General features: G+C 39.1%; 1 protein-coding gene across 4 annotated transcripts; it reads right to left on the bottom strand.

Moving 5' to 3' along the window:
• Nucleotides 1–1,305: 1,305 nt before the first annotated feature.
• ZFP14 (ZFP14 zinc finger protein) lies at nt 1,306–18,943 on the bottom strand. 4 transcript variants are annotated; one of them, XM_045532221.1, is made up of 5 exons: nt 18,905–18,943; nt 14,361–14,448; nt 11,495–11,621; nt 9,957–10,061; nt 1,306–3,728 (listed from the first exon to the last, which is right to left on the bottom strand). In XM_045532221.1, exons 2-5 carry the CDS (start codon nt 14,367–14,369, stop codon nt 2,362–2,364), a joined length of 1,608 nt encoding a protein of 535 aa, XP_045388177.1. In that variant the 5' UTR covers nt 14,370–14,448; nt 18,905–18,943; the 3' UTR covers nt 1,306–2,361. The 4 variants fall into 4 exon arrangements, with proteins under 4 accessions (XP_045388177.1, XP_045388179.1, XP_045388178.1 ...); XM_045532223.1 differs by having other exon boundaries at nt 9,957–10,058; XM_045532222.1 differs by lacking the exon at nt 18,905–18,943 and adding an exon at nt 18,152–18,263.
• Nucleotides 18,944–19,212: the final 269 nt, after the last annotated feature.

Here is a 19,212-nt window from a genome sequence, read left to right as displayed (position 1 = left end):
TTGAAGAAAACAGGTTATTTGTTCTGTAGAATTTTATACACTCTGGATCTGATTGGCCTCTTCCTTGTGGTACCATTTGCAGTTGGCCCTCATATCTGCAGATTCAACCAACTGCAAATTGAAAATACTAAAAAAAATACAGCACAACTATTTACATAACATTTACAATGCATTAGGTATAAGTAATCTAGAGATGATTTAAAGTATACAGGACGATGTGCATAAGTTATACATAAATACATACTGTGCCATTTTATATAAGATACTTGTGCATCAACAGATTTTGCTATCAATGGGAGGGGTGTCTTGGAACCAACCCCTAGTAGATACCGAGGGATGACTGTACTTTTTCATCTTCCTCTGATTCCTTCATCCATTATTCCAGCAATAAGGCTTCATAGGTAGTGGTGTGTACTTCCTATTGCATTATGTCAGGAGGTGCACAGTGTGTAATAGTCCCATTTCTATTGACGCTAAAACTGATCAAAGGGTTCAGAGGAAGGCCATTTGATAAATCCACCCCAAAATTCTCACTATGAAAATCTTACACCTACTAGTTTGAAGATTGTTTTCTGGACCTATTATTCCATTAGGGTCTAGAAAATAGTGATTTTTAAAAAAATTTTATTCTTTCTGTATTTACTGGACCTCTTAAATTAAAAAAATTGAATTTGATGAACTTTTGGTGATCCTTAAATTTGGTTCATATGGGAAAAGGAAAATAAATGCTTGTTTTTCCTCTTACTTATTGATTTTAAGAATGACGAGTTGGTGCCCTAGTATCTACCATAGTTGTCCAAATTGTGCAGGCATGATCAAATAATCTTTCAAACTATTGGTGGGATCATGTTAAAAAAAACTAACTTAAAACAATTCCTACTGGTTGAAAATAGGGCAATTTGAGCATCAAAAAGTAAATTGACTGTAATGATGTTTTCTTTCTTTCACACAAGAGTTTTACACACACAAACAAATGTGTACAAACAATATTAAACTCCTAAGTAGTTAGCTTATTTTATGCTATCTTTTTCATAGTTTCTAGTTAATCTTGAACTGTGGTCAGACAACAGAGATTGTAAGCCTTTTGCTTTTTGGAATTATGGGAAAATCATTTCATATTTCCCTCTTGATTCTTCAGTAATTGTATTCTTAACAACATCACATTTCTGAAATTCATAGGGTTTCTTTTCAGTATGGAATTTCTGATGCAGCTCAAGTGATGAAGAACTTTTTACATTCACTACAATCTAGATTTTACCTAGAATAAATTATCTTATATTTAGTAAGTTCTGAGAGGTGATAGGAGACATTTATATTAATACATTTATTACTTCTATAGGATATTCCATTCATATGAATTCACTAATACTAATGATATTAGCAATTACAGATAATATTTACAGAATACATGCTATGGGACTGTTGTTATTCTAATTATTAACTACTTACTAACAATCCTATTACAGTGTGGCAGGCTGACTCTAAATTGGCCCCCAATGATCCTGTCTCCTGGTCTTCACACTCCAGTGTAATCCCCTTAAGTGTGGGCTGGCCTAGTAACTTGCTTCTAACCAGGAGAAGACAGCAAAGGTGATGGGATGTCACTTCCATGATTAGATTACAAACTATTGTAACTTCCATCTTGTTAGCAGATTCTATCACATTCTTGGCTTGTATGCCTTGATGAAGCAAACAGCCAGGCTGATGAGACCACTGCAGCAATGAACTGTAGTCAGCCTTCAGCCAACAGCCATCTAGACACTGAGAATCTCAATAAAACAGGCCTCAAGGAAATGAATTTGAGCAACAACCATATTAGCTTGGATGTGGATCCTTCTCCTTTCAACCCTTCAGATGAGACCCCAGACCTAGCTAAAATTTTGTAAGAGACCTTGTGACAGACCCTGAAGCAGAAGACCCAACTAAGTCATGCTTGGACTCCTGGTCCATAGAAATTATAAGATATTAAGTGTGTATTATTTTAAGCTACTAAGTTTGTGGTAATTTATTACACAGTAATAAATAACTAATACATAAGTACTATTATTACCATTTTACAAGTGAGCAAAATGAGGCACAAAAGTTTAAGTATCTTGTCTAATAATATCATACTGGTAATAAAGTGGTGAAATGGAGATAATGATGGATAAGGCTAAAGATTTTACTACATTCATTACATTATTCTTTCATAGGAAATTGATCAAAATAGTGTTTAAATGGTGACAGAAGGCTTTTAAAGCAATGTATTCTTTCTCTAATATAAAATTTCTTATACTTAGTTTTGAGCACAAAACAAATTTTCTCAAAAAATGAATTTTCAGATGTTCTGTAACATAATATACATTTGAAGGCTTTCTTGTATTAAATTCCATTATGAATCTTCTGATGTTGAGTAAGGTGTGAATGTTGTCTAAAGGCCTTCTTACATTCCTTGCATTTGTAAGGTTTCTCACCAGTATGAATTCTCTGGTGTTGAGTAAGAAATGAGTAAAGTCTAAAAGCCTTACCACATTCCTTACATTCATAAGGTTTCTCACCAGTATGAATACTCTGATGCTGAGTAAGTTGTGAGAGCAATCTAAAAGGTTTTCTACATTCCTTACATTCATAAGGTTTCTCACCAGTATGAATACTCTGATGCTGAGTAAGTTGTGAGAGCAGCCTAAAAGCCTTTCCACATTCTTCACATTCATAAGGTCTCTCACCAATATGAATGCTCTGATGTGAAATAAGTTGTGAGTAACTACTAAAGGTCTTCCAACATTCCATACATTCATATGGTTTCTCACGAGTATGAATTCTTTGATGGCGAACAAGTTGTTGCCTTAATCTAAAAGTCTTCCCACATTCCTTACATTCATACGGTTTCTCACCAGTATGAATACTCTGATGGACAGTAAGTTGTTGGCAGATTCTAAAAGCCTTTCCACATTCCTTACATTCATAAGGTTTCTCACCAAAATGAATTTTCTGATGTACTCTAAGGTCTGGAGCACATACAAAGGCTTTCCCACATTCCTTACATTCATAGAGCTTCTCAGATGTATGAAGTCTCTGGTGTCGAGTAAGGTGTGTACACTGTCTAAAGGTCTTTCCACATTCCTTACATTCATAGGGTTTTTCACCAGTGTGAATTCTCTGATGTCGAGCCAGTTGTTGATGTACTCTAAAGGCCTTTCCACATTCCTTACATTCATAGGGCTTTTCACCAGTATGAAGTCTTTGATGTTGAGTAAGTTCTTGGAGCACTGTAAAGGCCTTCCCACATTCCTTACATTCATAGGGTTTCTCACCAGTATGAAGTTTGTGATGTCGGATAAGGTGTGCACGCTGTCTAAAGGCCTGCCCACATTCCTTACATTTATAAGGTTTCTCACCGGTATGAATTCTCAGGTGTTGACTAAGTGTTGAACGACGAATGAAGGTTTTCCTACATTCCTTACATTCATATAACTTTTCTCCATTATGAACTATCTGATACTCAGTAAGAAAATTGTGCTTTTTGTAAGTGGTCATTTTTTCAGAGGTAATTTTCACTTCCCCAAAATATCCCTCTTGTGGTTCCTTGTGCCCCTCAATCTTGCTTTTGCATTCCCAATCATTTCTAAAAATGGAGCCCTCAAGGCCATAGCTTTTAATTCTTTCCATTGTATCCCATTGGAATGAACATATTTCATAAATGTCCTTTGGTGGAGATAAAGTATTGGTCTTATATCTGGATTCCAAATCTGAAAGAAAACAAGAAAGCAAATACATGCTGTTTTCCTGTTCCAGAAGGAAGAAAACTTCTATAGAGAAATAAAAGACACCTAAAATAATGCCTATTACAAGTGAATGGATTAGATATACCTCAAACAAAGGCATTTCTGCTACAATACCACATAAATGTATCTAAAGAACCTTATCTTCTACAAAAATACACCCCAAAAATAATTGGATTTATAAGAAAAATAGGACTGGAGCAGACCGCTCAACTCTATGCAACTCTATCAGCATAACACTAACAAATGTAATAGTTGATATCTCAAGGGATAACCTAAAAGGCAGCTCAGCATCGCTGAAGGCTACTTCATGGATATTAAAATGCACAAAAACAAAGGGGAAATGCTGGATTTCAAGTCCTGAGACACTGCACATGAAATAAAGCCCTCAGCCAGTGAGGACACTAATAAAGTGGGAATAGGGTAAAGTGCACCCTACCTTTAACTAGGGGATCACTCAAGGTGAATGGTATATACTTCTGGGGAGGGAGCCCTGGGTGCAGGCACTTATTAATTTTCTTAAAATAGAGATAAAAGAGCTCCTGACAATATAAAGCATCAAGTTGAAGGCTTTTGACTTATCCGCTGAATGTTACAAATGTACCTCTACTAAGCTGGTTCCACTGGACTAGAAAAATTACCTATGAACTAACCATCTTCCATACTATACTGTTATTATTCCCTATCATTATTAAGCTAATTTGTGTCATGAAACAGATTGTACTTTCATACAGTTTGAAAAAATGCAAGGGAAACACAGGAAATAATAGAGTCCAAGAGTGGAGATGGGGTTGGTGAAAAGTGAAGTCCTAGAGTCAAATCAGTGAAACACTGATTTAAGTGTGAATAAGAATCACCTGGAGATTTGTTTAAACTATACAGAGGTACTTTTAAATGACTAAAACAATCTATAGGACTAAGTCCTGGGTATGTTTTTGTTTTGTTCTTATTTGTATTCTCCAAGACTGCAATCTCCAACCCTTAGGTCTCAGACTGGTACCAGTCCATGGCCTGTTAGGAACCAGCCGCAGAGCTCCACCTCCCTCTCAACTCCCATCCATGGAAAAATTGTCTTCTATGAAACCAGTCTCTGGTGCCAAAAAGGTTGGGGACCACTGATTATGCTTTAAATTTAGACATGAGACTAGCAACAAAGAAGCAATCAAGGGTGAATGATGGGAGAGCCAGTGAAGCTTCATCTGTATTTACAGCAGCTCCCCATCACCTGCATCACCACCTGAGCTCCACCCCAACCCCCGACCCCCAATTCCTGTCCACTGAGAAACTGTCTTCCATGAAACTGGTCCCTGGTGCCAAAAAGGTTGGGGACCGCTGCTCTAAGAAATGATTCTGATCAATGTTTGAGTCTCTTAAATGCTGTCAATAATATCTCTTTACCATCAGAATAAAATACAAATACCTGAGCATGAATAAGGCTTCACCTTATCAACAAGTCTCTTATCCCATTTACTCTCTCTGTTCATGGCATACTGGCCTCTTTCAGCTCCCAAAATGCCCTACAGCTGTTCCCATTAAACAGGACTTTTTACAGGTTGCTGCTTCTTTGAGGAATCCTCTGACATTGAATGGTTGGGTTCTTTCATTCTCAAGTCTAAAATTAAAAATCACTTCTTCAGAAAGGCTATTCCTGTCGACTTTATTTAAGTCTATGTGCTTCATGCTTGTCTTAGTAACCAAATACCTGAAACTGGGTAATTTATAAGGAAAAGGAACTTATTTCCTACAGTTATGGAAGCCAGGAAGTCAAGGCCAAGGAGCTGCATCTGGTAAGGGCCTTCTTGCTGGTGAGATTCTGCAGAGTCCCAAGGTAGCACAGGGTATCACATGGCAAGGGGGCTGAATGTGCTAGCTCAGGTCTTTCGTCTTCTTCTTATAAAGCCACCAGTCCCAATCCCATGATAACCCATCAATCCATGAGTGCATTAAACCCATTCATGACAACAGATCCCTTATGACCCAATCACCTCTTAAAGATCCCACCTCTCAATTCTGCCATATTGGGGATTAAGCTTCAACATGCGTTTTGGAGGAGACAAACATTCAAACCATAGCAATGCTCTATCCCAGCACACTCTTGCTCATCTTTCTAATATTTTTCCTAATTTTGAAATAATTATTAATTTTCTTATTTGTTACTCTGTTAGTTTCTTACCCCTAAGTTTCCCCAGGGGCAGAAACAACTTCTAACTTCACCATTAAATAACAAACATTAAATTACAAACCCCAAATATAGAATGGTTACTAAATGTTACTAATTTAATTCCCATAATTATGTTATCCATCAATGAATATGTACATCTGTCTCTAATCTTTTGTACCATACTATAATGATTTACTTATCTTCACTAGCGTTTATACCATCACTTACCAATTCTACATTTAAACTTACTGCCCATAATAAAAGATTTGGGTTCTTCCACCTCAGGGTTCCTTTCCTATAATTGCATGTTAGAAACTATCTAGATCCATCCATATCAGCCTCATGGGAATTGCAGGCAATGCAGAACTGACACAAAATGCAGATGCTCATGCTGCTTGCTATGCTGTAAACAATAAAATTGTTTGTCATTGATTTAGGATCTTTTGCCAGCTGTCTTCTGCCAGCATCTATGATACTATGGCAGGCTAACTTGTTAGCTTGCAAGCAGTGTAAAACTGAAGGCCCTTCACAGTTCTTGACACTAGCAAATAATTAACAAACAGAATTTTTTGAAAATCATAAAGGACTACGATGGCAATAAAAGGTAATTTTCTAAGAAAGTATAGAGAAAGTAATCAAAGACCTACTCTAAAAATTATTCTGGAGATTATCAGAATTTTAGAAACCACATAAACCCAATTGTATTTAAAGTGACTCAGAACATTAAAAAAAGAAAAACCAAACTCCAAGTTATTTTGAGTATAAAAATGGAATCAAAATCTGGCATAGGAAAACTATATACCAATATCATGAAAATTCATAAATCAACTCACATAGCACACTGAAAGAAAATTTAACTAAGTATGGCTTATTCTAGGAATGCAAGGGGATTTGATACTAGGAAATACGCTAAGATAATTCATCATATTAATTTTCTTAAGGACAATGATCATTTCCACAGACAATGGAAAGGCATCTGACATAATTCAACATTCATTCCTTATTTTTTAAACAGCACATGAAATAATAGGAATGTATGGTTACTTCCTTAACATGATGAAAAATATATTTCTTAGCCCAAAAGCTAGATTTAACTTCGTGAAGAAACACTGGGGGCACAAGAAAACTTTAGAATTGTTCTAAAACTTGATTGTGGTGGTAGTTACACAACTAGATGGATTTGTTAAAATTCTTAGAATTGGACACTAAACAGGGTGAATTATGATGTAGATAAACTATATATTTGTTAATAAACCAGACTTTAAAAAGCATTTTAAAAATACAAGTACAAAAAACAAGGCTGATACCCATGAAATTAATTTATAAAAATAATACAGTTCTCAGGGGGTGTATGGGAAATCTCTGTGCCTTCTGCATTTTGCTGTGAACTTAAAACTGCTCTAATAACTAAAGTCTATATGAAAATGAAGAATGTACTTTTCCTCCTAAAGCGTCCATATTCTATTTCTTTTTTCTTCTGAAGTATTTAATTATAAACTCAAAAGTATTTTTTCTCTTTGCCCATACATACTGCCTTCCAAAAGTCAATTTTGTGGCCTTCTTTAATCACCATACAGTCACCTCACATAGGCAAAGCCTGTAGGTCAGAGATAATAAATGGCCTGTATGTTTCATTTTCCTTTAAATTTCTTTCTTTCTTTTTTTGAGACAGGGTCTTACTCTGTCCCCCAGGCTAGAGTGCAGTAGTGACATCATAGCTAACTGCAACCTCAAACTCCTGGGCTCAAGTGATTCTCCTGCCTCAGCCTCCTGAGTGGCTATGACTCCAGGTGCATACTACTACGCTCGGCTAACTTTTCTATTTTTTGTAGAAATGGGGTCTCACTCTTGCTTAGGCTGGTCTTGAACTCCTGACCTCAAGCAATCCTCCTGCCTGAGCCTCCCAGAGTGCTAGGATTACAGGCGTGAGCCACCTTGCCTGGCCAGATTCCTTAATTATTGTTTTCTATGTACACAATCATGCCATCTCCAAATATGACTTTTATGTCTTCCTTTTGACCTTTATATCTCATTTCCTTTGCTTACTGCATCGGCTAGGACCTTCAATACAATGTTAAGTAGATGTGGGAGATATCACTTGAATTGGACTGGGGAAAAAAAAGATGTGGGAGGAGTGGGCATCCTTGCCTTTTTCCTAATCTTTGTAGGAAATTCTTCAATCAGGTATCTCAAATATGCAGTATGCTTGTTTTTTTAGCAGAGGCCCTTTATCAGGTTAAGGAAGTTCCCTTCAATTTTTAGTATGCTAAGAAGTTTTATCATGAATGGATGTTAAATTTTGTGATATGCTATTTTACATCTATGGAGATGACTGCTATGATTTGAATGTTTGTCCCCTCCAAAACTCATGTTACAACATAATCCCCAATGTGGCAGTACTGAGAGGTGGGGCCTTTAAGAGGTGATTGGGTCATGAGGGCTCTGCTTTCATGAATGGATTAATCAAGTCATGGATTAATGAATTAATAGATTAATGGATTATCACAGAAGAGGGACTGTTAGCTTTATAAAAGAAAGAGAGATCTGAGCCAGCACACTCTCAGCCCCCCTTGCCATGTGATGCACTGTGCTGCCTTAGGACTCAGTAGAGAGTCCCTACCAGCAAGAAGGCTCTCACCAGTTGTGGCCCCTTAACCTCTCAGCCTCCGTAAGTGTAAGAAATAAACTCCATTTCTTTATAAATTCCAGGTATTCTGTTATAAGCAATAGAAAATGAACAAAGACAATGATCATATGGTCTCTATCATATTTTCCATTAATTTGGTGAATTATACTACTTTTTGAGTGTTAATCCAAGCTTGCATTGATCACCCTACTTGATCTTCAATTTATATATCACCAGATTTTATTTGTTAATATTTTGTTTAAAATTTTACACCTATATATGTGAAATATATGGGTTTATAATTTTTCTTTTGGTAATTTCTGTGTCAGGTTATGGTATAAGAGTTACGTTGGCCTCATAAAATGAGTTGGGAGGTGTTCCTTCCTTTTCTGAAGGAATTTTTGTAATACTGCTGCTATTTTTTCCTTAGATACTTAGTAGAATTCAACAGTGAAACCATCTGGGTCTGACATATTCTTTGTGGAAGGTTTATGATAATTAATTTGATTACTTTAATAGACACAAAGTTCTTCTTTTTTCTTATCTTGTGTCAGTTCTGGTAAGTTGTATTTTTCAAGGAATTTTTCTTTTTCTTTCTTTTTTTTTTTTTTTGAGACAGAGTCTCACTCTGTTGCCCGGGCTAGAGTGAGTGCCATGGCGTCAGCCTAGCTCACAGCAACCTCCAACTCCTGGGCTCAAGCAATCCTACTGCCTCAGCCTCCGAGTAGCTGGGACTACAGGCATGCACCACTATGCCCAGCTAATTTTTTCTATATATATTTTTCGTTGGCCAGATAATTTCTATTTTTAATAGAGACGGGTCTCGCTCATGCTCAGGCTGGTCTTGAACTCCTGACCTCGAGTGATCCACCCGCCTCGGCCTCCCAGAGTGCTAGGATTACAGGCATGAGCCACCGCGCCCGGCCTCTTATTATTCTTTTAATGGCTATATGACATGAAATAAAAACTCCTCTTTCATTCCTGATATTAGTAATTTATGTTTTCTCTCTTTTTATCTTGATCAAACTAAGTGTTTACCATCTTTGTTGATCTTTTCAAGAAACCAATTTTTGGCTTCATTAATTTTCTCTACTTTTTCTACTTTGTTGACTTCTGCTCTTATATTTATTATCATTTTTTTCTTCTACTGAGAACAGCTCCTTTATCTTAAGTGGGAGAGAAATATGAGAGATAAGAAATTACATTGTAATCAAGGTCAATATAAAGTTCCTTTGCTATTATAGGCTTAAAAGATCTTAATTTGCGTCAGGTCTCAAGCTTTTCTTCCACAGTACATGGGCTTTTGAAGAAAGATCCCCAACAACATCTCAAGGGTGCGCCTCCACCCTAACTAGTGTAGCTAAGACCTGCAATAAGGATTGCTTGATGCCTCTCAGCTCTCACTCACCACCGGGGCAGTATCTTCTTGTCCCTTCCCTCATAAGCATCCCGGGTTCCTTCCCTTCTTCATCCAATAAGGTAATCACATCTGGTTTAGAAATGGAAGGTCCTGCTTAAAAGAAAAATGTGACATGAAATTATAAACCTAAAAGTCCTTAGATTCAGATTTGGTTAACATTTATAATTAACTATAGATCAAAATAGTACTTTATGAAGCCTAAGATCACAAAGGAGTTGAGGGACACTCATATTAGGGTAACCTTTGGACCACAAAGAATAAACACCAGATGGTTAAGAACAGGCTTTAATATAATTTAACCACACACAGGCTCTGTTGAGAGGCAGTATTATGTAGTGGTTGAGAACACAGACTCGCCCTGTTATAAGACTGCCTGGCTTCAAATCTGCCTCTTTTGCTGTGATCTCAGCAAATTATTAACCTTTTGTGTGTAAGTTTTCTCATCTGAAATTAGGATAATAATAGTATCTTTCTCATACAGCTGTTGTGAGGATTAATTAATAATGAACAATGCTCAGAATACCATCTAAGCACAAATACATATGGTGATATGTTTATATACACATAATATATGTGTATTACCTATTAATTTTTATTGTTATTTTGCTGAGAGCATAAGAGGCTTTCTGAAACATTCTCAGATCCTTTCTAGGATATTCACTCAATGTTATATGCAAAGTTCTTAGATTTTAATTTTCAATCACAAAGCATACAGAAGTGAATATGTCTATTATGGGAAGCAGAATGTGTTTACTTGAGTTTTAAATAAATTTTGTGGATCCATCCCACACTGTATATGTTCTATAGGCCCCTTTGATTTTTAGAGAAACTCAGAACCTCAGGTGGATTATAAAGGAGTATGAGGCATTTATTTCAATTCTGAGCTCAAATACAATGTAAAATTTGGTTTCTTGGACAATGCTTTTGCCATATTCAAATCCAGCCCCTTGTATATTAAAGAAACAAGGAATTACAGAGTCCAAAGAAAGTCTGAAAGACACAGCAGGCTGGGAATGATTAGATGTTAGATGGAGGGGCCTATTTCCACCCTACCAAAGCTTAAATCATTCCTTTGGTAACAGAGAGTAAAAATTTAGCTAGTTTCTCTAAATACAGCTCTAAAATTGAAAGTAGAGAAAGCCAAAAACATTTGTTTTTTTTTTGTTTGTTTGTTTTTTTGAGACAGAGTGTCACTTTGTTGCCCGGGCTAGAGTGAGTGCCGTGGCATCAGCCTCGCTCACAGCAACCTCAAACTCCTGGGCTTAAGCGATCCTACTGCCTCAGCCTCCCGAGTAGCTGGGACTACAGGCATGTGCCACCATGCCCGGCTAATTTTTTCTATATATATTTTTAGTTGTCCATATAGTTTTATTTCTATTTTTAGTAGAGACGGGGTCTCGCTCAGGCTGGTCTCGAACTCCTGACCTCGAGCGATCCACCTGCCTCGGCCTCCCAGAGGGCTAGGATTACAGGCGTGAGCCACCGCGCCCGGCCAAGCCAATAACATTTGGAATAAATAACCTTACCTAGCGAGATGAAGTTGCTATAGTTCTCCCACATTACATCTCGATATAAGTCCCTCTGAGCAGTGTCCAGGAATTCCCATTCTTCCTGTGAGAAGTCTATGGCCACATCCCTGAATGTCACGGAACTCTGAAAAAATAAACTCATGTATTACTTGTGAAAAAAAAGTAAACATTTTTAAAATGGAAAGAGAGGACATTGAGGAATGCATTGCAGAGAGGGGCCCATATAGCATGCAAATAGTGCAGGGATGAAAACTTGAGACATGAGTAGGGGACAGTAAGAAAATTAGTATCTCTTGCAAGATGTCTATAAGGAATGGCAAGAAAAATAAGTAAAAGAAAAGAAAAAAGAAGAAAATTAGTATATCTGAAGCACAGTGCCTATATATTCTTCAATAGCCCTGTGGCTACATATATGATTAAATTTTTACCCAGATACATCTAAGAATAAATAAGATAAAAAAAAATCCCAATTTTGGTTGTCACAGCTGTGGTGAAGGGGTGTGAGTGTTACAGGCATCTAATGGGTAGAAGCCAGCAATACTGTCAGACATCCTACAATGCACACGACAGTCCTCCACAATAAAGGACTCTCTGGCTCAAAATGTCAATAGTTCCAAAGTCGAGAAATCCTGCCCTACATTAGTATTCTGTAAAATACACAATGGACTTTGTTCCCGGCATTATTCTCTCCAGGAAGAAGTAATTAGAAATCATTCTTGATGTCTCCATTTGCAGTCTTGTTCTGATCACCTCCTATTCACTCTATTGATACCCTAAAACGTATGAGATAGCCAAATAGCTAACACTGGACAGACAGGATTAACAGATTAACAAGTATATATTAGTCACATATACTCACGGCCTGAGGGAGGACAGGGCCGTCACACATCATGCAGGGCCACAAAGGGGTTGCACTCAGGAACAGAATCAACAAGCAGGGGCTGTGGGAAGCTGGCTTTATAGTAATAAGTGGGTGAGTTTTTCCCTAGTTCCCATAGTAGTATGTGATTGGCTTGTTTGAATAATTCCATGGGCTAGCAGGTAGGTGAAACGCATTAGGTTGAGGACCAGGTAGGGTGTAACTGATCCAGATGATAGGAGAGCTAGCCTGGTAGGAAGCTTTCTTGCTCAAAGAGGGATATATTTGGTGAGAGCAGGGGAATTCATGGCTAGGCCTTTAGGCCCTTGACAAAGGTGTGAAGGCAGCATGTGAAATTTTATGCCTTGCAAATATAAGGCCCCAATTACATCCCTACCTAATCCACCCAATCCTAAAAGCCTTACGTAAGAAGATCTCAACACATACAGAAACTGAGATCAGTCAACACTAAATCCCATCTTATATACTTAAAAAACTCACATCTATGAAGTTTAGAGTTTTCTCTGAAAGCAGTCAAATAGGACCAAATTCTCTCTTTTATCAAACCATGAATCTTCAAGGAAAGCTTAAAACAGGGAGCTCCCGTTTAACATAAGCAATCCATTCTTGAAAATAAGACAGTCTAGTCCCAGCTACTCGGCAGGCTGAGGCAGGAGGATTGCCTGAGCCCAGGAGTTGGAGGCTAAAGTGAGCTCTGATCATGCCACTACACTACTGCTCTCCAAACTGAGTGACAGAGCAAGACTCTGTCTCTAAATAAATAAATAAAACATACTAACACCACATTATTAATCCGTACCTATTTTCCCATCATTTTAAATCAGAGAATTATAATGCATTATATATCAATTCCATCCCTTCAAATAGCTTCACAACATTTTTCTCCAGTATAGAACTATATGGTACACAATGGGTCGGGGCATACGTAACATCTTTCTTTGGCTTTAGTATTTTCATTGTCTCTTATTAAATTTATTTTTCTCACTTGCTTAGTTTCTTTGTCCACAATTTTCTTTAATATTTTTCCAACCTTTTAGGAACTAATTTTACATTGGATAAAAACATGGGCTACATACAAAGTATACTATGGAAAAGCATTTCCAACAAGAACACAATGGCAGGGATGGCTCACACTCAGCATGATGCTCTGATGACTCCTTTATCACCAGCAGCACCAGATACACAAATCCCCCTTAACGATACTTACATACATTTCAAAACACGTACAGATGGTTTCAACGATCTAGCAATTGAAATCTGGAGTTTAACAAGACACTTCCTGGATGTTATTTATGTTAAAAAAAATTGTATTGAAGTACATGCTTTCACTTAAATAAAGTTCTAAAAATAAGTAAAATTAATTTATGGTGTTTGAAGTCAGGATAATGGTTACAGCTGGGCAGGCTGGGTGGAGACTGTCTGAAAGAGGGGCATCTGAGGTGCTCTTACTATTTCCTTTCTTGACCTGGTAGCACAGATGTATTCAATTTATGAAAATTCATTCAGCTGTACACTTATGGTTTGTATACTTTTCTGTACATATGCTATACCTAAATAAAATAATTCAAAAACTTTTTAAAAATATCAAATTGTATATTGGGAACACAAATCTTTCCTACAACAAATTAGACAAAAAATTATTGTATTGAGAGAAATATACTTTTTCTAAAGGTTAAGTATTAAAATTAAAATCCACTGGAAAATGTTAATGGGGAGAATGCCTGCAGTTTTCTCAAGGCATTTCACTTTTGCTCTCTTGTGGCTCTTGACAGATTTTGTAGGTAGGAGATGCCCAAAATTAGTGGAAGAAGAGAAAGGCACACAAAACATCAGGCTATCTGTCCCCAGTCCTCACAAGAATGAGAGGAACTAAAGCAGATTCCTCAATGGAGTTCTGCTAAATAGGAAGTTTCAGAGTAAGGAATGGATATGCATACATGAAATTGACAGTATTTCAAAAAGGAGAGAGAAACATGAACTTACATGGGCCATGGTTTTAGAACTGTAAGAACTGCTCAGTATTTTTCAAGACTTCTCTGTTGGAGAACTACAGAATCCAGACAAGCCAAAGCTGAAAGAAGAAAAAGACACCATGAAATAAGATGTGCTGCAGAATCTCAAAATAACTTATGTTAATATGAACATTTCTCTTCCATTCCTGCTTCCAAACTACTCCTCACCACTGTACACCTACATACTCACATAAATTGGAGGAGAGTATAGGGAGTTGAAGAAATACAAGCCCTGAAAAAACCCAGCTAAGCAATGATGAACTTGGTGTAGAAGCCCAGATACTTCTGCAGAAGGATTTCTGACTAGGCCCCTATCTGGCAAAGAAGATCCAGTCGTGACAGTCGATTACTCAGACTTGTCTTGAGCAGTTCCTCCTCACTCCAGTACAACTTTTCAGGACTGAGATGGGAACACACCATCCAAGTAGAGCCTCCTTTGAGCCCTCATAATCCTGCCTGAACTTCCTAAATACAAAGACTAAGCCTGGCAGCTCCTGCCATTGTAAGGCTGCAATGGCCTTTCCCCAGCTAAGAAAACTCTCGCCACTGCAGTTTTCCAGTCAGGACTTCTCATACCATGACATCTTTCACCACCCCTTCTCTTTTAGCATCCACGCTGGAGAGGAAAAGATTCGTGATCTCTGCAGTTAGTCAACAACATTCAATGAGAACCTTTATGTGATGGGTGCTATATACACATTGTCAATTGACCTTTAGTACTGTTTTGCACTATAGTTCTTCTCTCCTTTTAATAGCTCAGGAAACTGATGCTCCGGGATTAAATCCGTTAAGTGGCAAATGGTTTGGAATCCACATTTCTCTAACTAAAAGGTCAGTTCTCTTTCAACTTTGGTTTTTGCCTCTGAGGATAGGATTTCTACATCACTGAGAGAACCCTGAGCATGGGCAATTCACTAAAAAACAGAAATAACTAGCAACCTTTCAAAAAATACTATCTCAGAAGATGGTGGAATAAGTCTCTCCAGCAATTGTCCCCCTACAGAAACATCAGTTTGAACAACTACCCACAAACAAAAATACCTTCATAAGAGCTAAGGCAACCAGGTGAGAGATCACAGTAGCTGGCTGTAGCACAATAAGAAAAAACACATTGAAGAGGGTAGAAGGGACAGTTTGACATTAGCCATGTCACCCTTCCCACTACTCCAGGGAGCACAGTGCTGAGAGATATTGTCCACCTAAGGAAAAGACAGGGAAGCGAGCACAGAAATTTGTCTTGTTCCCCAACATCAGGCCTACCACAGTAAAACCCAGCACCAGGCAAACCACCATGACCCCAGACTCCAGTACCCACAGACTGAGCCTCTAGACCCACCTCAGCATTAGACAGGACCACACCAGCCCCAGGATTCAGGCTTGCATGGTGAACTCCGTCTGTAGGCCACCATTACCGGGCTGATGTCAGGAGCCCTTGGCTCCAAACAGTCCTGAACAGTAAGCAGCCCTCAGTGGCCACTGGCTGCAGGCATGCTACAATGCCACACCAGCCACGGTGGCTCCAAGCTCCTGGTATGCCCCAGTGCTACATCCAACCACAGCAGACCCAGCATTAGGGACCAAACCAGACATACTTCCCAGAATCATTGGATGGGTTGACAGGGCTTTGCCAGACAAACCCAGAATGTGAAGACTGGAATAAATACCTACTTCTTCAAATATACAGACACACAGCCACAAGGATCAAGAACAAGCAGGGAATCATGACATCACCAATTGGACAAAATAAAGCACCAATGACTGACCCTAAAGTAATGGAGATGGCTGAACTACCTGGCAAAGAATTCAAATAATTGTTTTATGGAAGTTTAGTGAACTTCAATAAAATACAGAGAAACAGCTCAACAAAGTGAGGAAAACAATATTTAACCAGAATGAAAAATTAGAGAGATTAAAATAATTTTAAAAATCAAACAGAAATCCTGGAGCTGAAAAATACAGTGAAGGAAATTAAAAATGCAAGAGACAGTATCAGCAGCAGAATGGATCAAGCAGAAGAAAAAAATCTGTGAGCTGAACATGGGTTATTTGAAAATATACAGTCAGAGGAAAAAAAGAATGAAAAGAAATGCAGAAAGCTTATGGGATTTATAGAACAGCATCAAAAAAGCAAATATTTGAGTCATGGGAGTTAAAAAAGGAGAAGAGAAAGATAAATGAGTGGAAAGCTTAATTAAAGAAATAGTAGCAGAAAACTTTCCAAACCTGGAGAAAGTAAAAATACCCAGGTACAGGAAGGTGAAACATCACTAGTCAGATTCAAGCCAAACAACACTACCCTAAGACATATTATAATAAAACTGTTAACTATCAAAGATAAAGGGAGGGTCCTGAAAGTAGCAAAGAAAAGAAGCAATATAGATAGCAGCAGACTTCTCAGCCGAAACCTTAAAGGCCAGAAGAGAGCAGGATGATGTACTCAAAGTGCTGAAGGAAAAAACACTGTCAAACAAGAATATTCTACCCAGCAAAGTTGTTTTTAAAAAACGAAGGAGACTGTTCCCAGATAAAGTTGAGGAAGTTCATCATCACCAGATCTGTCTTATAAGAAATACTTAAGGGAGTCTTCAAGCTGAAAGAACACTAATGAGTGACATCTGAAAGTATAAAACTGGTAAAAGTAAGTACACAGTCAAATTCAGAACACTGTATAATACTGCAGTGGTGATGTGTAAGTCACATGTCTTTAGTATGAAGGTTAAAATACAAAACTAGAGGGGGTCCAAAATGGTGGTCTAGAAGCAGCCTGTACAATGTCACTCTCAGGGAGAGGATTGAAAGGTGAATAGATATCCACATTTGGATCAATCATCTGAGTGAGAGCACTGGGAATCCATGGATAAGAGGTGGGAGTGAGGTGAATGAGACAGAAGTGGGACGACCAGTTCAGCAGGACCAGAGGTAATGAGGGAAGGTGTCCACATGTGGGAAATAGAGGAAAGAATCCCGGGCTCCACACTTTCCCTATAGATACAGCAATCAGAGCAGTGGGAGGCGCCCTCTATCACAGCAGGCCTCCAGACTGATATAGAAATCTGATTGGAGGCTCCGCAGTTAGCCTCTCTTCAGGACGTTTACTTGCAGACTGTCCAAATGATTAGAAAGAGGCAGGTCACAGGAGAAATTAAGTGATTGCCAAATGCTCATGTCAATACCCATTGGAAAGTGAGGTGGGGCAGCTGAGGAGTCCAGAGTCTACCCTCATTACCCCATCATTCACTGGAAAGGAAGGCCAAGGCACCAGGTCATTGGACAGGACGTTACAGAGATTAAAGCCCAGCCAGCTAAAGACTAACTGGAACAAGCCTGTATAGTCCCACAAAATCATATCTATGGACTTGCAGACAGGGAGGAAATTCCACAGGAATGGTTGGAATGCGATGGACCAGAAGGAGAAAAGCTCTTTTGTAAACCGTTGAGTTCCAGCTAAAGGATTCTGAGGTGGATCTACAGGTGGCAGGGATTTGGAATGGCTGCTGTTTCTGCAGTGAGATTGGGAGAAACAGGGATTAGCTGGAGATTGAGTGTTACCATGAGTGTTATCACCAGGGTGGCTTAAAAATTGGGTATCTCCAATAATAAATGATAAAAAATGTAATAAAATGAAAATAGCAGAGCGAATCTAGAGCATCATTGGTAAGAAAGCTGTAATCTCTCAAAGACGGTGTCATTAATGGCATTTTATAACTACTGCATAACCTGAGGAGAAACAACGTTTTCTATTCATTTTGTAGCTGGCTTTACCTGTCTCTCCCCTCCCAGACTAATTAAAGACACGGCTGTTTCACTGTTTAGTCCAAAATGATTTTCACTCTTTCACAGACGAGGGAAGCAAATGTCCCCATGCCTGGAAAAATAAAAATTATATTTTATGGGACAAAAAGGAAACATAAACTCATCCTGACGTTGATTTTTACATATGCAAGAGCAATTGTTTCCTCCTTTTCCCTTCACTTCCTAAAGATCAGCAGGATTGGGAAAGCGAACGGAATCTTGAGACATCAGGCCTTCCTTGGAGCCCAGCCTGGCTGACACAGGACACACCCCCGCTATCACACTGGCTCCTTCCATCTACCACACACATGATCCAACCGGGAAAAAAAAAAAAGAGGGAGCCAGGAATAAAGCTGACCATTCCCGGCATCCGAGAGAAAGGCCAGAGTACACGAAGACCGGGCTGGAATCTGTCTCCCAGTTCACCTCAGTTTCCTCAGGAGGGAGCTCGGGGAACCGTGGTTCTGAGACCTGCAGTTGTTCTCAGGGCTGCGTCTTTTTGTTTAGGGGCCCTTCGCTCGGGTTCGTACGTCTAACTCGGAGCCATTCCGGGCCGCTGGACCTGTGCAGCTCTGAAGCCGGAGAGCAGAGGACGCAGCAGGGCACCCGATGCCCAGTCAGTGTCACAAACTCCACAGTCACTGTAACTCGACTCACATAGAGGTCCGCGCCGCCCCCGCGCCGCCCCCGCGCCCATTTCCTCAGTGCACGCGATCAACTCACCTCTCGGAGCCGACACCAGCGAGGGAGCCGGAAAGAAACTCCGCGCGGAGGCCTGTGGGAAATGTAGTCCGCGGTCGGCAAGGACCGGTCCCCGCCCCAACGGGATGCGCGGAGTGCGCAAGCGCGAAGCTGGAGCTGTTAGGGAGCGAGCGCTGAGGCGATCCCGGCGTTGAGGGTGACTGGCGGGTGGTGGGTTTGAAGGCTGCGTGGGGCTGGACTTGGCGGGCCTCTGGAGTTCGGTTTTGTGTTTGTCGCGGAGGCGGTCCTGTTGGGGTTTAGAAAGAAGTCTTGGCACACGCAGGCACCTA

This window comes from Lemur catta, chromosome 19, assembly GCF_020740605.2.
Source record: "Lemur catta isolate mLemCat1 chromosome 19, mLemCat1.pri, whole genome shotgun sequence".
NCBI classification, from domain to species: domain Eukaryota; kingdom Metazoa; phylum Chordata; class Mammalia; order Primates; family Lemuridae; genus Lemur; species Lemur catta.
The sequence above is the reverse complement of the archived record's forward strand: the minus strand, read 5'-3'. Positions and strand labels throughout refer to the sequence as shown.